General features: G+C 40.1%; 1 protein-coding gene across 7 annotated transcripts in view; it reads right to left on the reverse strand.

The window, feature by feature from the left end:
• armc8 (armadillo repeat containing 8) overlaps window positions 1-16,296 on the reverse strand; it is a 102,041-nt gene that overhangs the window by 70,679 nt on the left and 15,066 nt on the right. For 6 of the 7 annotated variants that reach the window (XR_015757583.1, XM_087988697.1, XM_087988699.1 and 3 more), the window contains 3 exons: window positions 12,146-12,222; window positions 9,397-9,468; window positions 5,119-5,261 (listed from right to left, as the gene is read on the reverse strand). Coding sequence is in view for 6 of the 7 variants with exons in the window: in XM_087988697.1 (XP_087844823.1) it covers window positions 5,119-5,261; window positions 9,397-9,468; window positions 12,146-12,222 (292 nt within the window). In the remaining variant the exon portion in view is untranslated. Of the gene's footprint in view, window positions 1-5,118; window positions 5,262-9,396; window positions 9,469-12,145; window positions 12,223-16,128; window positions 16,240-16,296 lie in introns of those variants that run through there. The other variant, XM_043692969.2, reaches the window with a different exon arrangement.

Consider the following 16,296-nt stretch of genomic DNA (forward strand, 5'->3'; position numbering starts at 1 on the left):
GGAGTCATGGACATAATTATTTAATTATGGCTAAGAAATATTAGTTACAATTATACTACATAGATGGTATTGCATAGATTAACAGCTAGTATCAAAGAGGTGAAGGAACCAATGCAATAGGAAATAAGTGTGCAAGATAGATAGTCATAACAATAATTTTGGTTTTCCTCGTGTCAACTGAGATAGTAATAGTGCAAAGGGCAGAAAAGGGGAAGAGTTGATGATGTTCAGGAGAATTTTCTAAATTAGTATATTTCTTGCCCAATGAAGAACATACTGATAGATCGGATTCTGAGGCATAAGTGGGACAAGTGGATCAACTGTCATTGGGGGTGTATTGATGGAGCAATGATCATAAGGTTTAGGTTCACAATAGAAAAAGAACATGGAATAATCCAGAGTAAGAATTATTAACTGGAGGAGGGGCAACTTCAACAGGGCGAGAACAGATCCATCCAAATAAACCGCAATCAAAGTTTAGCAGAAAAACCCAAAACTGAACTTTCTCTTCTAAAGAGGAGATTTGCATATATTTGAGATACATTCATGAAGGAGAAAGAAAAGACAAACAAATCCAAACTCCGTGGTTGATGAAATGAAGATAAAGCAGAAAACCTGTGTACATAACAGACATTGAGTAGATGTTACAATGAGAACCAGATTGAGTAAAACAAAAATTCAGAATAGAAATGAGAAATGAGAAATGAGCAAGGGAAAAGTTGAAAGGAAACTGTCAGCTAAAATATAACTGAATATCAAAAATCTTCTACAAGTATGAAAATAGCAAAAGGGTAGCAAAAAGAGTAGAGCAGATTAGGAACAAAAGGCACAGGTATGGTTGAACCTAGGAAGAACTTGCCCAAATTATAGTTAAAGGGCAGGTCACTGAGATGCTGAATGGGCTAAACATTAATGATAAAAGATAATGGATAGGCTAAGTGCTCTTAAAGTTGGTAAGAAATCAGGGTCAGATGTGATCATGTATTCCAGGCAAGAGTGAAAATTGTGAAGAATTAGCCGTAATCTTCCACTCCTTCTTAGAAATACAAGAATGGTGACAGAGGATTGGAGAACTCCAAATGTTACAGGTTTGTCCAAAAAAGTTTGGAAAGATAACACAGCAACTCTTTCATTGAAATGGTGGAAAAGCTTTTAGAAACAATAATTTGGGACAAAATCAACAATAACTTGGACAAAACTTAATTAAGGAAAGACGGTATAGTTTTGTTAAGGACAAATTATGTTTAACCAACTTGCTTGAATGTTTCGTTGAGGTAACAGAGCGGATTGATGAGGGTAATTTGTTGGATGTGGACTTCCAAAAAACATTTGATAAGAACAAATAAAAAAAATTGCCAACAAAGCTAAAGCCACAAAAAATGGACAGTGGCAGCAAGGAAAAGAGTGACAAGTTTCCTGATGAAGCATTTATGCCCAAAATGTCAATTCTCCTGCTCCTCAGATGTTGCCTGACCAGCTGTGTTTTTCCAGCAACACACGCCCGACTCTGATCTCCAGCATCTGCAGTCCTCACTATCTCCCAAGTGAGGAGAAACAGAGGTCTACAGGTTCAAACACTCTTAAAGGAGGTATACAGTGGGGTTCCCTGTATTTGGACTACTTGCTTTTGTGGCAACTATTAGTGACTTATACTTTGATGCACAAGGCACAATTTCAAAAATTTGCAAGGCCAAATATTTTGCAGGAATTATGAATTGAGAATGCCAAGTGGATAGTGAGAAACTTCTAGACAATTTGGGCAATACTGTGGAATGGGCAGAGAAGTGGCAGATGAATCAATGTAGAAACATGGAAAGTGATTCATTTTAGTAGAAAGAACAAGGGCAGATAATACAACAGAAAGGATTCAATTCTGAAGTAGATGCAGGAAAAAAGAAAGCTGCTTGGTAGCAAATATGCACACATCACATGGAGTTTGAGAAAGTGGTTAATAAACCATATTGCATTCTGTGCTTTATAAACAGAAACAGAGCACAAAAGCAAGAGATTCATAACTAATTTGTATAAGACCCTGGCTCAGCCTCAACTGCAGTACTGGGTAAGACTTGGAGCATCACAGAGGCTGCAGAAAAAGATTCCTGGGTATGATTCAAGGAATAAGGATGTTCAGCTACATGGATAGAGTGAAGAAACTGGTGTTTTTTATTCCTTGGAGAAAAACAAAGTCAGGAGATTGTTTTTATCCCTTATCATTTTAATCCAAAGAAATTGCCAGAAAAACTCAGCAGGTCTGGCATCAACGGTAAAAGGAAACCAGAGTTAACATTTTGGGTCCAGCGACAGCTCCTCAGAACTGTTACTGGAACCGAAATGTTAACTCTGATTTCTCTGCAGAAATATTGCCAGACCTGCTGAGTTTTTCCAGCAATTTCTGTTTATATTTCCAGCATCTGCAGTTCTTTTGCTTTTTCTTTAAATTATAAAGAGATCTGGGCCAAGTGACATGGAGAAATTGCTCCCTTCAGCAGAAAAATCAAATCAGTGGAAATTCAGTTCAAGTGATTAACAGGAGCAACCCTGACAGGGGGAAAGCAGTTTTTTATATTGTGTGGTTAAGATCAAGAATGCTCTCCATGAGAAAACATTCCAGACTGATTTCATTCAAGCCTCCTAAAGAGGATCAGATAAATATCTAAAAAGTGAAACCGTTGCAGGACATTTGTGAAAAAAAGGTTGGGGATGTGGGATACGATGAGTCACTCACTCAAAGAGTCAACATACATACAATAAGTTGAATAGTCTCGTCCAGTGCAAAAACCATTCTATGACAATTTATAAAAAGATCAAGGTTAACACTTGTAATAAAATTCTCAGCAAGTAACTAACACCTTCAAAGATAATTAGGGTTAGGTACAAAAAGTATTTTGCTTAACTAATCCTATGAAGGAATAAAAAAACCTTATATTCAATATTTTCTACAATCTTGATTTGGAAATGCCAGTGTTGGACTGGGGTGAACAAAGTTAAAAGTCACAACACCAGGTTATAGTCCAATAGGTTTGAATTCATGTATCTCTGGACATCAGAGTGCATCTGGAAAATTAACAAACAGTGAAATTCACAACTAATCTTGGAAGAACCTGTTTGGGAGAGGTCACAACACAGAAACAAATAAATGAATATTTTTAAGTGTGGCCTCACAGTAAGTCTGCAGTAGGGAGTAGAGTGGATTCTTTCTTGATTATATATTTTATCGAGCTAGGTCTCTTGATTAAACCTAAAAATAAAGCCATAAGTATTAAGTTAGCCTTAAGTTAGCCTGGAGCAGTGTTTTGTAGAGGAATAAGACAGTGCTATTTTCTGGGTCTGTAGACTGAAAGAAGCAAAATGGCCTTTAGTAGAGTGGATATGCTCTTCTTCCTGATGTGGGAGTTTAGGGAGAGTTTATGTATTACTGAGGATTATACCTGCAATAAATGCCGTTGGTTGCAAATCCTATCAGATCGAATGGATCGATTAGAGAGACAGTTAGACACAACGAGGAATTTCCAAGAGCAAGGGGATGTGATGGACAGCAGTTTTAGGAAGAGAGAAAGGTTGCAGACACAGTCACATAGATGGGTTAACTCCAGGAAAGGTAAGAGAGGTAGGCAGGTAGTGCAGGAGTCTTCTGTGGCTATCCCCATTTCAAACAAGTATGTTGTTTTGGAAAATGTAGGGGGTGATCGATTTTCAGAGGAATGTAGCATGAACAGCCAAGTTTCTGGTATTGAGACTGGCTCTAATGCAATGAGGGGTACTTCAGGTTCCAAGACATCGACTGTGTTAGGGGACTCTCTAGTCTGAGGCACAGACAGAGGTTTCTGTGCCCAGCAGCGAAAAATCAGAACGGTGTGTTGATTCCTTGATGTCAGGATCAACGATGTCTCAGAAGGGGAAGAGGGAACCAGCAGATCATCATATACATTGGAATCAATGACACAGGAAGGGAAAAGGATGAGATTCTGAAGGGAGAATATAGAGAGTTAGGCAGGAATTTAAAAAGGAGATCCTTGAGTGTATTAATATCAGGACTACTCCCAGTGCTGCGAGCTAGTGAGGACAGGAATAGGACGATAGAACAGATGAAAGCATGGTTGAGGAGCTGGTGTATCAGAGATGGATTCACATTTTTGGATCATTGGAATCTCTTCTGGGGTAGAAGGAAGGAGGTTCTGAAACTTGAAAGGATTCAGAAAAGATTTACAAGGATGTTACCAGGGTTGGAGGATCTGAGCTACAGGGAGAGGCTGAACAGGCTGGGCTGTTTACCCTGGAGTGCCGGAGACTGAGTGTGACCTTATAGAAGATTATAAAATCATGAGGGCCATGAATAGGATAAATAAACAAAGTATCTTCCCTGGGGTGAGGGAGTCCAGAACTAGAGGGCATAGGTTTAGGGTGAGAGGGGAAAGATATAGAAGAGACCTATTGGGCAACCTTTTCATGCAGAGGGTGGTACATGTATGGAATGAGCTGGCAGAAGTAGTGGAGGCTAGTACAATTGCAACATTTAAAAGTTATCTGGCTGGGTATAGCTCTGAAACTCAATTCCTCTACCAATAAAAGCTAACACACTGCCCGCCTTCTTAACAACCTTATCAACCTGGATGGAAACTTTCAGGGACTATACACATGAATGCTATAGTAAGCTAACGGGGTTTAGCACTACTGTCTCACAGTGCCAGGCACCCGGGTTTGATTCCGGCCTTGGGCGACTGTCTGTGTATAGTTTGCACAATCCCCCCCAGTGTCTGTGTGGGTGTCCACCAGGTGCTCCGGTTTCCTACCTCAATCCAAAGATGTGGAGGTTAGGTAGATTGGCAAATTTAGCATGGCTATAGTGTTCAGGAGCGTGTAGACTAGGTGCATTAGTCAGGGGAAATGTAGAGTAAATGGGAGGGGAATGTGTGTGGGTAGGATACTCTTCAGAGGGTTGGTATGGACTTGAGGGGTCAAATGGCCTGTTTCCACACGTAGGGATTCTATAAAATACAGGTCAAATTTGGGATTGTTCTGATCTAGCTGAATCGATGCTGTATGATGTAAGCCACTTAGCTTCATATCAAACATGATGTTCACTCAACTTTACCAAACATTCCTTCACGATCGTAGTACCTTGCAGTAATGCTGGAATTATGTGGCAATCTAACAAAGACTTGACATTATTTTCTGTGCCCATTGCAAGACTTCCTAAAACTACTGCACATTCGGTTTTAAGTTCTACAGTTGAAGTCTCTTGTTGTAGTAGGTAAAGTAATCTGCAAAAAAGAAAAAAAGCATTTCAACATGTATTTAAATTCAAATTGAAGTCAAAAACATTGTTCAATTCATATCTACAGTTACTCAAGCAGATTTCTCTAACTGGCCAGATATAACTTCTTTAGAACCAACAGGCACTTACAGGGAAATGGTAGGGTAATAGAGAATGTCACTGAACCAGTAATTCAGAGACCCAGGCTAATGGTCAAGGCACTTTGGTCCAAATTCTACCAGGACAGCTGGTGGCATTTTAATTTAAATAATAAAATCTATAATTGGAAGCTAGTAATTGTGACCATGAAACTATCAATTGTTATTAAAACCCATCCTTCAGGTCCTTACTTGGCCTACCTAATGTGACTCTAGATCTAAGCATTGGTTAACTCTTGACTTTCAAAGGACAATTAATGACAGACAACAAACACAAATGTCCAAATTCCAGCAGAGGTATAAAAATCTTGCAAACATTAATACTTTCCTTTGGCCAAAATGTAAACCAAGAATTGAAATCATAGAATACAGTTTTATATTTACCCCTTATATGACCAGTGGTCTCAAAAACTGTGGTCCATATTTCATTTTTGAATTAATAACTGTTTCAGATTAATTAATTAAACTAATTTGTCATATTCCACAATCAGATGTAAAATGTTGACATTCATGGCATTTAACATTTGTAAAAGAATCCTAATACAACCAACATACAATACACCAGAATGAAAATATCAACTTTGCTTATTAACACTGTCTATTTCTCTTGATTAAAACTCACATCACAAATGAAACAGCAATTCAAGTTTTACAAAATTCCTACTTTGCCATATTACTTAGCTTGCTTAATGCAACATTTTGAAAATGTTTTATCCCTCGGCACATATGACAGCAGAAACTCAATTAAAAGTTGAGTTTCTAAGATTTAAGCTTATCAAAACAGAAAGTGTGTGTGGGTGGGGGGGGGGGGGGTGTGGTCTACATTTACATGCACTAGATTTGGAAAAGGTGAAATCCACCACCACTTAGCACTTTGCTGTTGGAGAGTTGCTGTTTGCCACCCGTGCCATACCCTCAAAAATAATACAAGGTGTCAAACAGCTGCCTTCAATGGTATGCTCGTCTATGAATCTATCCAGGCGATCTAAACCAGGGCAACTTTGATTTCAATATGGAGTGAGTGGTAAGCACAAAGACTTTGGTCTTAGGTGAGATCAGTCAATACTCTAGTATATATGGTAGTTGATACTGATGCTAGAAGTAGAAGGCTTCCTCTATTCCAAAAACTATTAGTAACACAGGTTGAATTTCAGCAAAGAACCCTCTTTTTTACTCAACTTTTACTACATATCCCCCACAGAAAACGAAAAGGATTGTGTGAAGATAATTTGAAAGTGTCCCTTCCTCAAAATGTTTTATTTCTAAGTTGAATGATCAACCTGCCCCAAATCAATCCATGCTCTGGAATTATGAAGCCTTATACACACACAAGGACTTATTCCTAATATTACAGAGTTATCGAGTTAAATACTTCCATACCTTAGCAGTGGTGTAGATTAGCAGTTTAAGATATTGAGGGTGAAACGAGAAAAAGGTCCAGATAAACTACTCCAACCAGTTAATGAATCAAGACAGAGCCTAAATGTTGCGAGTCAAAATGGTCGAAATCCTGGAATTCCCTTCCCAAAGATATTATGGGTCAACCTACAGCACATGAACTGCGGTGGTTCAAGAAGGCGCTCATCACCACCTCAAGTACAACTAAGGAAGGAGAATAAATGTTGGCCAGCCAGCAACACCTATATCCCACAAATTCATCAAAACATTAGCATAAAATTGCCACCAGGCCCTTAAGGTTTAAAGTTGAGAAACAACTCCACATGCAAGTAAAACACACTGTCATTTTGGAGCTCTTTTCCTAACTGACAGACTTTACAACGAATGGAGCACTTCTGAAGGATAGCAATATTGTATTGTAGGAAAGATAGTAGTTAATTTGCACAGAGCAAATACGCATAAGTAGCAATATGTTAATGAATAGATAATCTGCTTCTGTGATGATGATTCAAGCATTAAATATTAGTCTGGCAACCAGGATAACTGCTTGCTCTTCTTCCAAGTAATGCCAAGGGAGGACAAAAAAGACCATAAAAGGGGAGACAAGGATGCTGATTAACAGCTCCTCTGAAAGATGGCATCTCTAACAGTGCAGCACTCTATCCATTCTGCACCACTTGTCAACCAAGATTATCATAATTAAATTGCAGATTAGGACATGGAATTTACAACTTTTTGACTCAGAGGTGAGTGCACTACAAACTGGACATGACCAAGCTCTGTTTCTTCCTCTCATGCCATCCCATCCAGTACCTTTCCACCAACCCCCTCATCCGCCTGACTGAACTGGTCCTCCCCCTCAACAACTTCTCCTTCCAATCCTCCCACTTCCTCCAAACCAAAGGGGTAGCCATGGGGACCCGCATGGGACCCAGCTATGCCTGCCTGTTTGATGGATACATGGAACAGTCCAACTTCTGCAGTTGCACAGACACCACCCCAACCTGTTCCTTCGCTACACCGATGACTGTATCGGCGCTGCCTCTTGCTCCCATGAGGAGATTGAACAGCTCATCAACTTTACCAACAACTTCCACTCCGACCTCAAATCCACCTGGACCATCTCGGACACCTCCCTCCCCTTCCTGGACCTCTCCATCACTGCTTCCAGTGATCGACAAACCACAGACATCTACTACAAGCCCACTGACTCCCACAGCTACCTAGACTACACCTCCTCCCCCCCCCACCTCCTGCAAAAACACCATCCCTTATTCCCAAATCCTCCGCCTCCGCTGCATCTGTTCCCAGGATGACTAATTCCATCCGAGACAGTCCCAGATGGCCTCCTTCTTTCATGATTGTAACTTCCCTTCCCACATGGTTGACGATGTCCTCCAGCGCATCTCCTCCGCTTCACAAAACTGCCCTCGAACCCCACCCCTCCCAACGCAACAAGGACAAAACACTCTGGTCCTCACCTTCCACCCCACCAAGCTCCGCATACATCGCATTACCCTCCGCCACTTCCGCCAACTCCAAACGGATTCCACCACCAATGATATATTTCCCTTCCTACCCTTATCAGCGTTCTTGAGACACCATTCCCTCCACAACTCCCTCGTCAGGTTCCCACCCTCCACCAGCCCACACCCCATTCCTGGCACCTTTCCTTGCCACTGCAGGAAGTGCAAAACCTGCGCCCACACCACTCCCCACACCTCCGTCCAAGGCCCCAAGGGATCCTTCTACATCCAACAGAACCTTCTACATCCAACAGAAATTTACCTGTACCTCTCCCAATGTCATCAACTGCATCTGGTGTGGTCTCCTCAGGGAGACAGGATGCCTTCTTAAGGATCGTTTCAGAGAACATCTCTGGGACGTCCGCACCCACCAACCCCACCGCCCCATGGCTGAACACGTCAACTCCCCCTCTCACTCCGTCAAGGACATGCAGGTCTTGGGCCTCCTCCACTGCCAAACTACTAACACCAGACGTCTGGAGGAAGAACGCCTCATATTCCGCCTTGGTACCCTGCAACCCTGTGTGGATTCCAACAGTGTCCTCATTTCCATTCCCTACATATTAACCCAGTCCCAAGCTTCCAACTCAGCACCACCCTCCGAACCTGTCCATCACTACCCCCTTTTGACCTATCACCTTCATCCACCTATCTCTTTCTCAGCTACCTTCCCCCCCGCAACCCCACCTCCATCCCCATCATCTCAGCCCCAGCCCACAAGCCTCATTTCAGATGAAGGGCTTATGCCCAAAACGTTGATTCTCCTGCTCCTCGGATGTTGCCTGACCTGCTGTGCTTTCCCAGGAAAGCACTCTCAACCATGACTAACTCAGATCAGTAAAAGTTTGTAACACTCTTCTGCAAGTGGTCACTAACGTTGGGTAAAATCCTAATTTTGAATGATTCTATTGATCAAATGTATTAAAGGGGTAATGGGCAAAAGTGGGTATAATGGAGTTAGCTTCTAGATCAACCGTGTTCACTAAATGATAGAAGAGGCTACAGGACTGTTCCTGTATTTATGATTCCACTATGGAAAAAAATTAAACTGTTACAATACCTTGGTACTGCTCCCAGGACAATCAGATTAGCTTTTTGTTTGTTATTTCCAATAACAGCATTCTTCATGTCACTGCCAAAACAAAATGAAGCACAAACACAAAACGATTACTGAAAACAAAGTGTTTTGATAGTTCAGCACTTCATTTAAATGTAAAAGATTTTGTTTTCAGAACTTATGTACCTGGATACTCTACCCTCAATATCAGTAGACCCACTAACTAACAACCATACCAAACCAAACCAAAAACAGTTGACCACCTGGAAACCCCATCAATCCTAATTCATTTTAAATGGCTACCTCTGCTTTAAGGTGACAATGTCCTATGTAGTGCTTGGTCAACTTCCTAGATTTTTTTTTAAATATAACAAGGTCCCTCCAATACACTTTGTTGAGTTAACATTGTAAATTATCAGCTTCTCTTACATTTCAAAGGAAGTAACTTAGACTGCTCAAAACAGGAGGGCAAAAAGGGGACATGAGATAGCTTTGGCAAATAGAATTAAGGAGAATCCAAAGGGTTTTTACACATACATTAAGGACAAACGGGTAACTCGGGAGAGAATAGGGCCTTGTGTGGAACCACAGAAAATGAGGGAAATAATATTTGAGTATTTTGCATCAGTATTTTACTGTGGAAAAGAACATGGAAGATATAAAATGTAGGGAAATAGATGGTGACATCTTGAAAAATGTCCAGATTACAGAGGAGGAAGTGCTGGATGTCTTGAAATGGTTAAAAGTGGATAAATCCCCAGGACCTGATCAGGTGTACCCTAGAACTCATTGGGAAGCTAGGGAAGTGATTGCTGGGCCTCTTGCTGAGATATCTGTATCATCAATAGTCACAGGTGAGGTGCCAGAAGACTGGAGGTTGGCTAACGTGGTGCCACTATTTAAGAAATGTGGTAAGGACAAGCCAGGGAACTATAGACTCGTGGGCCTGACGTCGGTGGTGGGTAGGTTGCTGGAGGGAATCCTGAGGGACAGGATGTACATGTATTTGGAAAGGCAAGGACTGATTAGGGATAGTCAACATGGCTTTGTGCGTGGGAAATCATGTCTCACAAACTTGATTGAGTTTTTTGAAAGAGTAACAAAGAGGATTGATGAGGACAGAGCAGTAGATGTATTCTACATAGACTTCAGTAAGGCGTTCGACAAGGTTCTTCATGGGAGACTGGTTAGCAAGGTTAGATCTTACGGAATACAGGGAGAACTAGCCAGTTGAATATAGAACCGGCTCAAAGGTAGAAGACAGAGGGTGGTGGTGGAGGGTTGATTTTCAGACTGGAGGCCTGTGACCAGTGGAGTGCCACAAGGATCGGTGTCAGGTCCACTATTTTTCGTCATTTATATAAATGATTTGGATGTGAGAATAAAGTGGTATAGTTAGTAACTTTGCAGATTACACCAAAATTGGAGGTGTAGTGGACATTGAAGGAGGTTACCTCAGATTACAACGGGATCTTGATCAGATGGGCCAGTGGGCAGGCAAGTGGCAGATGGAGTTTAATTTAGATAAATGTGAGGTACTGCATTTTGGGAAAGCAAATCTTAGCAGGACTTATACACTTAATGGTATGGAGTGTTGCTGAACAAAGAGACCTCGGAGTGCAGGATCACATCTCCTTGAAAGGAGAGTCACAGATAGGATAATGAAGGCGGCGTTTGGTGTGGTTTATTTTATTTGTCAGAGTATTGAGTAAAGGAGTTGGGAAGTCATGTGGTGGTTGTACAGGACATTGGTTATTGGAATATAACATGCAATTCTGGTCTCCTTCCTATTGGAAAGATGTTGTGAAACTTGAAAGGGTTCAGAAAAGATTTACTAGGATGTTGCCAGGGTTGGAGGATTTGAGTTATAAGGAGAGGCTGAACAGGCTGGGGCTGTTTTCCCTGGAGCATCGGAGGCTGAGGGCTGCCCTAAGAGGTTTACAGCATCATGAGGGGCATGGATAGGAATAATAGACAAAGTCTTTTCCCTGGGGTGGGGGAGCCCAGAACTAGAAGGCATAGGTTTAGGGTGAGAGGGGAAAGATATAAAAGAGACCTAAGGGGCAACTTTTTCCACGCAGAGGGTGGTACGTGTATGGAATGAAGTACGAGAGGAAGTGATGGAGGCTGGTACAACTGCAACATTTAAAAGGCATTTGGATGGGTATATGAATAGGAAGGGATTGGAGGGATATGGGCTGGGTGCTGGCAGGTGGGACTAGATTGGGTTGGGATATCTGGTCGACATGGACAGGTTGGACCAAAAGGTCTATTTCCGTGCTGTATACCTCTATTACTCAAAAACAAGCCAAATCAAAAGTATATTGCAGTGAAATTTGCTCCAACACTCCAACTCTTTTGAAGTGACATCTTCAGTCACTATTTAGAAGCCTAACTATAATATTACATACATTTATGAATAATCATTGAGATCATTGTTTAAATATGGTTCACTTAGTACTTTAAACCATAAGCATGTCGATTTTTTTTTAAATCACAGAATTATGGTTTTCAATTAAAGTTCATAAATGCTTTTATAACTATTTCCATACATCCAGTTACACACAGAGAACAAAGTATCTTTAATTGCTCTTTCATTCCTAGAATACAAAAGACTTGCAAATATTTATTAACTTCATTAACTGCAGTCTTCAGGCTGATTAGAGACTCAAGACCCTGTAATCTGAAAATTGCAATGAACTTTAGATAAGGATCAGGAGAGACGGAACGCTTATTCTCATACAGTACTTACATAACACCTTGCAACACCTTCTGGGGGTCAGGATCAAAGAGCCGGTCAACATAATGACGACTGCTGGCTGTAACTTCCTAAAGAGAATGAAGTGCTTAAATTAATAATTGCACTTTTCACTAATAGCATTCCTGTTGTTAGCAACCAAAAAAATCATCAAGTTAACCTCACGAGTAGCATTAATCTTCTACCCAAAATGCATGAGGTTCTGAGTTATTTATTATATAAAGATTCAAAACCAAGAAAAACTATAAAGACAAAAGTGCATCATTTTAAAAATAAAACTATTCTTTTCTAAACACCAGAAGCTGTTGTCACAGATACGGCTAATTTCAAATGGAAAATGCCTTACACAAAATAATGGTCGTTTTCCTTCTGTACGTTTATTTAGCAAATATCTACCCTTCAGTGCAAACCCCATCTTTGACATCTTACTCTTTCAATGTTTGCAATTCTGTCCTTGAATTTATCATACAGGACATTTATTGCCACTTCTAAATTTCTGTCCAGTAACTGTTCATGGTAATCGAATTTCAAAATTATTCCCGAGAAAGTTGACTTGTGTACCAGGTGCCAGATCATAAGTTCTCAAGAACATGATGTAGCTTTCCTTTTGTCACAGTGTGTCTTGTTGGACTGATTGTTGGATTTTACTTTTTTCTGACATATGGAGCTTATTCTGACAGGTAAACTATGGATTGAGGAACGCTATCAATGCTGCTGGTGTTTGCATGATGTCTATTTATCCATGGTAAACAGCACTTTAGCAGAAACAAATAAGCACACACAACAATCAAAACGTATTACCATGTTGCTAAGAAACACAAGAAGATTAAAGAGCATGTGCACCATATAGCACTGAGGTTACATACCCAATGACAGTCTCTAACTCTCATTTATGAATCAAAGTGACAATTAGCCCCATATGGATTCTAATTTACCAGACGGTTAGTGAATAATATATTGGACAGAACTACATTCTACCTCTGCATTAAATAAATATATTAATAATGTCAAAGTTATGGTCTCAGATTTCAAATGTACAAAAATCCAAATTTCAAAAGTACTTGTTATCGTAATATAATGGTTCCAAACAAAAGTCTTATCCCACTGTCCTAGTATTTAAGACAAGAATCTATTTTGAATGCGCACACATGACTCATTACAGTAGTGATTATTAAAGTGGATTTCTCAGATAGTGAAGAGCATGAAAAAGGACTTGATGCAAATTCCTAAAATAGTTTATTACAAATAACCTACACTTACAGGCAGTCAACATAATAAACCAGCATAAGGTACTTTAAACCACATTATGCTTTACAACACCTTCTGGGGGTCAGGATCAAAGAGCCGGTCAACATAATGACGACTGCTGGTTACAACTTCCTAAAAGAATTAAATGCTTAAATTAATAATTGCACTTTTCACTCATAGCATTACTGTTGCTAGTAACCAAAAAAAATCAATGTTAATCTCATGGGTAGCATTAATCGACTACCCAAAATGCATGAGGTTCTGAGTTGTTCATTATATTAAAAACGTTCAAAACCAAGAAAAACTATAAATACAATAGTTTTATTTTTTAAATGATGCAAGAAAGCATCACAGAAGCAAAACAAAACAAAATATGGCACCAACATGTCTCAGGAGACATTAAGGCAGATGACCAAAACTAGGTCAAAAAGTATATAGATTTTAAATATTTAGAAAAACAATGAAAGACAAAAAGGGTAAAATGGTGCAAAAAGGAAAGAGCTTAGGGCTTGGGCAGCTGAAGGCACAGGAACTAAAAGATATAACATTTAAAACAGAGTTTTCTGAAAAGGCTAGAATTTTTTTTTAAATTCACTCACGGGATGGGAGTACTGTTGGCTGAGCCAGCATTTGTTGCCCACCCCTGGTTTCCCTTGAGAAGGTAATAAAGAAATGGTTTCTTGAACCTCTGCAGTCCATTTGCTGTACACACACACACACACACACACAACACACACACACAATGCCATTAGAGTGAGAGTTTCAGGATTTTGAACCAAGACATCATCTCAGAGGGTTTTAAGGATGACGGAGGTGTCAGAGGGGCTAAGGACATGGTAACTGAATAATGCTGCTAACTGAATGCATGGTAACTGAATTATTTTAATTCACTTGATTTCATTTAGCGCAGTCACCAGTAGGATTCTTATTCAAGACTGAATGTCATACAAATATTGCAGAAAGTTGGCTCTATAGACAATAAAAGATAAACAATTTTGTAATGATACTCCAGTTCAGTGGAAAAAACGATATCTTGATTAAGCCAGAAAGACTACTTAGTGGCAAACCAGGCTCCTGACTCATGAGAAGCCAGTGATCTGTTTTAGTTTTATAGATATATAAATCCAGCTGTTATACAGAGAACCTAGCAATCCAAACCCCACAGTTACAATCATTTCTGTAATCCATGAATTTTGCCGAGCTTTACTTCTTAGGTCTCTCCAACTTCTCCTGAATTCTCAAATATTAAAGGCAAACAGGCTAAACAGAAGAATGAAAAATAACCCTTTCAAGCAAAATTCAACATCCACAACACATATCTTCCTTCCACTTTTATTTTGACAAGAATAATTAAATCAGTCAAATCTAATGGCAACAGTTACTTTAAAAAATAAATCAAATTTTATCACATAAACTGGCATGTGCTGAAAACAATCTGAATTCAATCCAAATCTCAAGTGAATTTAGCCAACGTCATTTGAAATGTACGTAAAACTTACAACACCTGACATGCCCATAATGCTGCAGCACTATGACTGAATCAGTTCAAACTTCTGACAGGTATTTCTAGTTCATAACCAATGGCTGACAAGTTCATAACCAGATCCTGAAGAGTATCATTGTTGCAGCAGCAGGAAAATCTGGAGAAAACCTTCCCTCATCTAGATTACATTACTTTACAGTGTGGAAACAGGCCCTTCGGCCCAACAAGTCCAAACCGACCCGCCGAAGCAAAACCCACCCCTACATTTACCCCTTACCAAATACTACGGACAATTTAGCATGGCCAATTCACCTGACCTGCACATCTTTGGACTGTGGGAGGAAACCGGAGCACCCGGAGGAAACCCACGCAGACACGGGGAGAACGTGCAAACTCCACACAGTCAGTCGCCTGAGGCGGGAATTGAACCCGGGTCTATGGCGCTGTGAGGCAGCAGTGCTAACCACTGTGCCACCGTGCCACCCACATTCTGACCACTGTCATTCTGGATATTGAAAATTTGATCAGGGTAGAAAAAGATGGGAAAAGTATCACATTACAGACAGATGCAGTTTGTTGAGAATAAGTCAATTGTTAAACAATTCCTGACTGCTTCCTTTATGGCCACGTTTGACACTTTCCAATGGCTTATTTTGTCAGCATTTCTTCCGCAACTTAGGGTGGTTGCCATTCATTTGTGTGACGGCAACGTTGCAGCATTAATTCTTAGTCCAGTTTCAACCTAAACACAAGAATGGATGGAGCTCTGCCAGATGGACACAATCCAAACTGAGGGATTACGACAGATTTAAGATGTCATGAGACCATCCCAATATCAGTTTTAAATTTAATCTATTTCATTTAAAATGTCTAGGAAGTATTCACTGCATTCTAGAAACATTTAAAGTTTACTGAAGGAAGATCTAGCGCCAAGACACAAACTTCACTTTCACAGGGTAACGAGGACAAGGGAGGGGTGTGAGGCACCATCAGAAAAATTCCCTCTAAATTGAATTATTTCCAATTTATTTTTTCTTCCTCTTTCCCCATTTACGTAAATACAGGTATATAAAACAATAAGCTCATAAATAATAAAACTAAAATAAACGTCATGCCAAATGAACAGATACAGCCTTGTTTGAGTATACCCATATCTTCTGTTTGCAACATCAAGTTTCCAGAATCCATGATATTTTTCTTTAGTTGAGTGTTCAATTCCTTCCACTTCACTTTCAGAAATGCTCACCTTTAAGTACTTCTGTTCTCCACTCCAACAAGGTTGCCATTTTATCCTGGTACAGTCCATCTTTCCGTTCTCCTTCTCCCACTTGATTAGGAAGCTAGTAAAAACTGACTTTCACAGCCATACCCTTTTCCTCAGCATCTGCTCTGAAGCAATACATATGAATTCTGA

Source organism: Chiloscyllium plagiosum, unplaced genomic scaffold (assembly GCF_037043375.1).
Source record: "Chiloscyllium plagiosum isolate Xiang-an unplaced genomic scaffold, Cpla_swu_hap1 HiC_scaffold_7, whole genome shotgun sequence".
In the NCBI taxonomy this organism is placed as follows: domain Eukaryota; kingdom Metazoa; phylum Chordata; class Chondrichthyes; order Orectolobiformes; family Hemiscylliidae; genus Chiloscyllium; species Chiloscyllium plagiosum.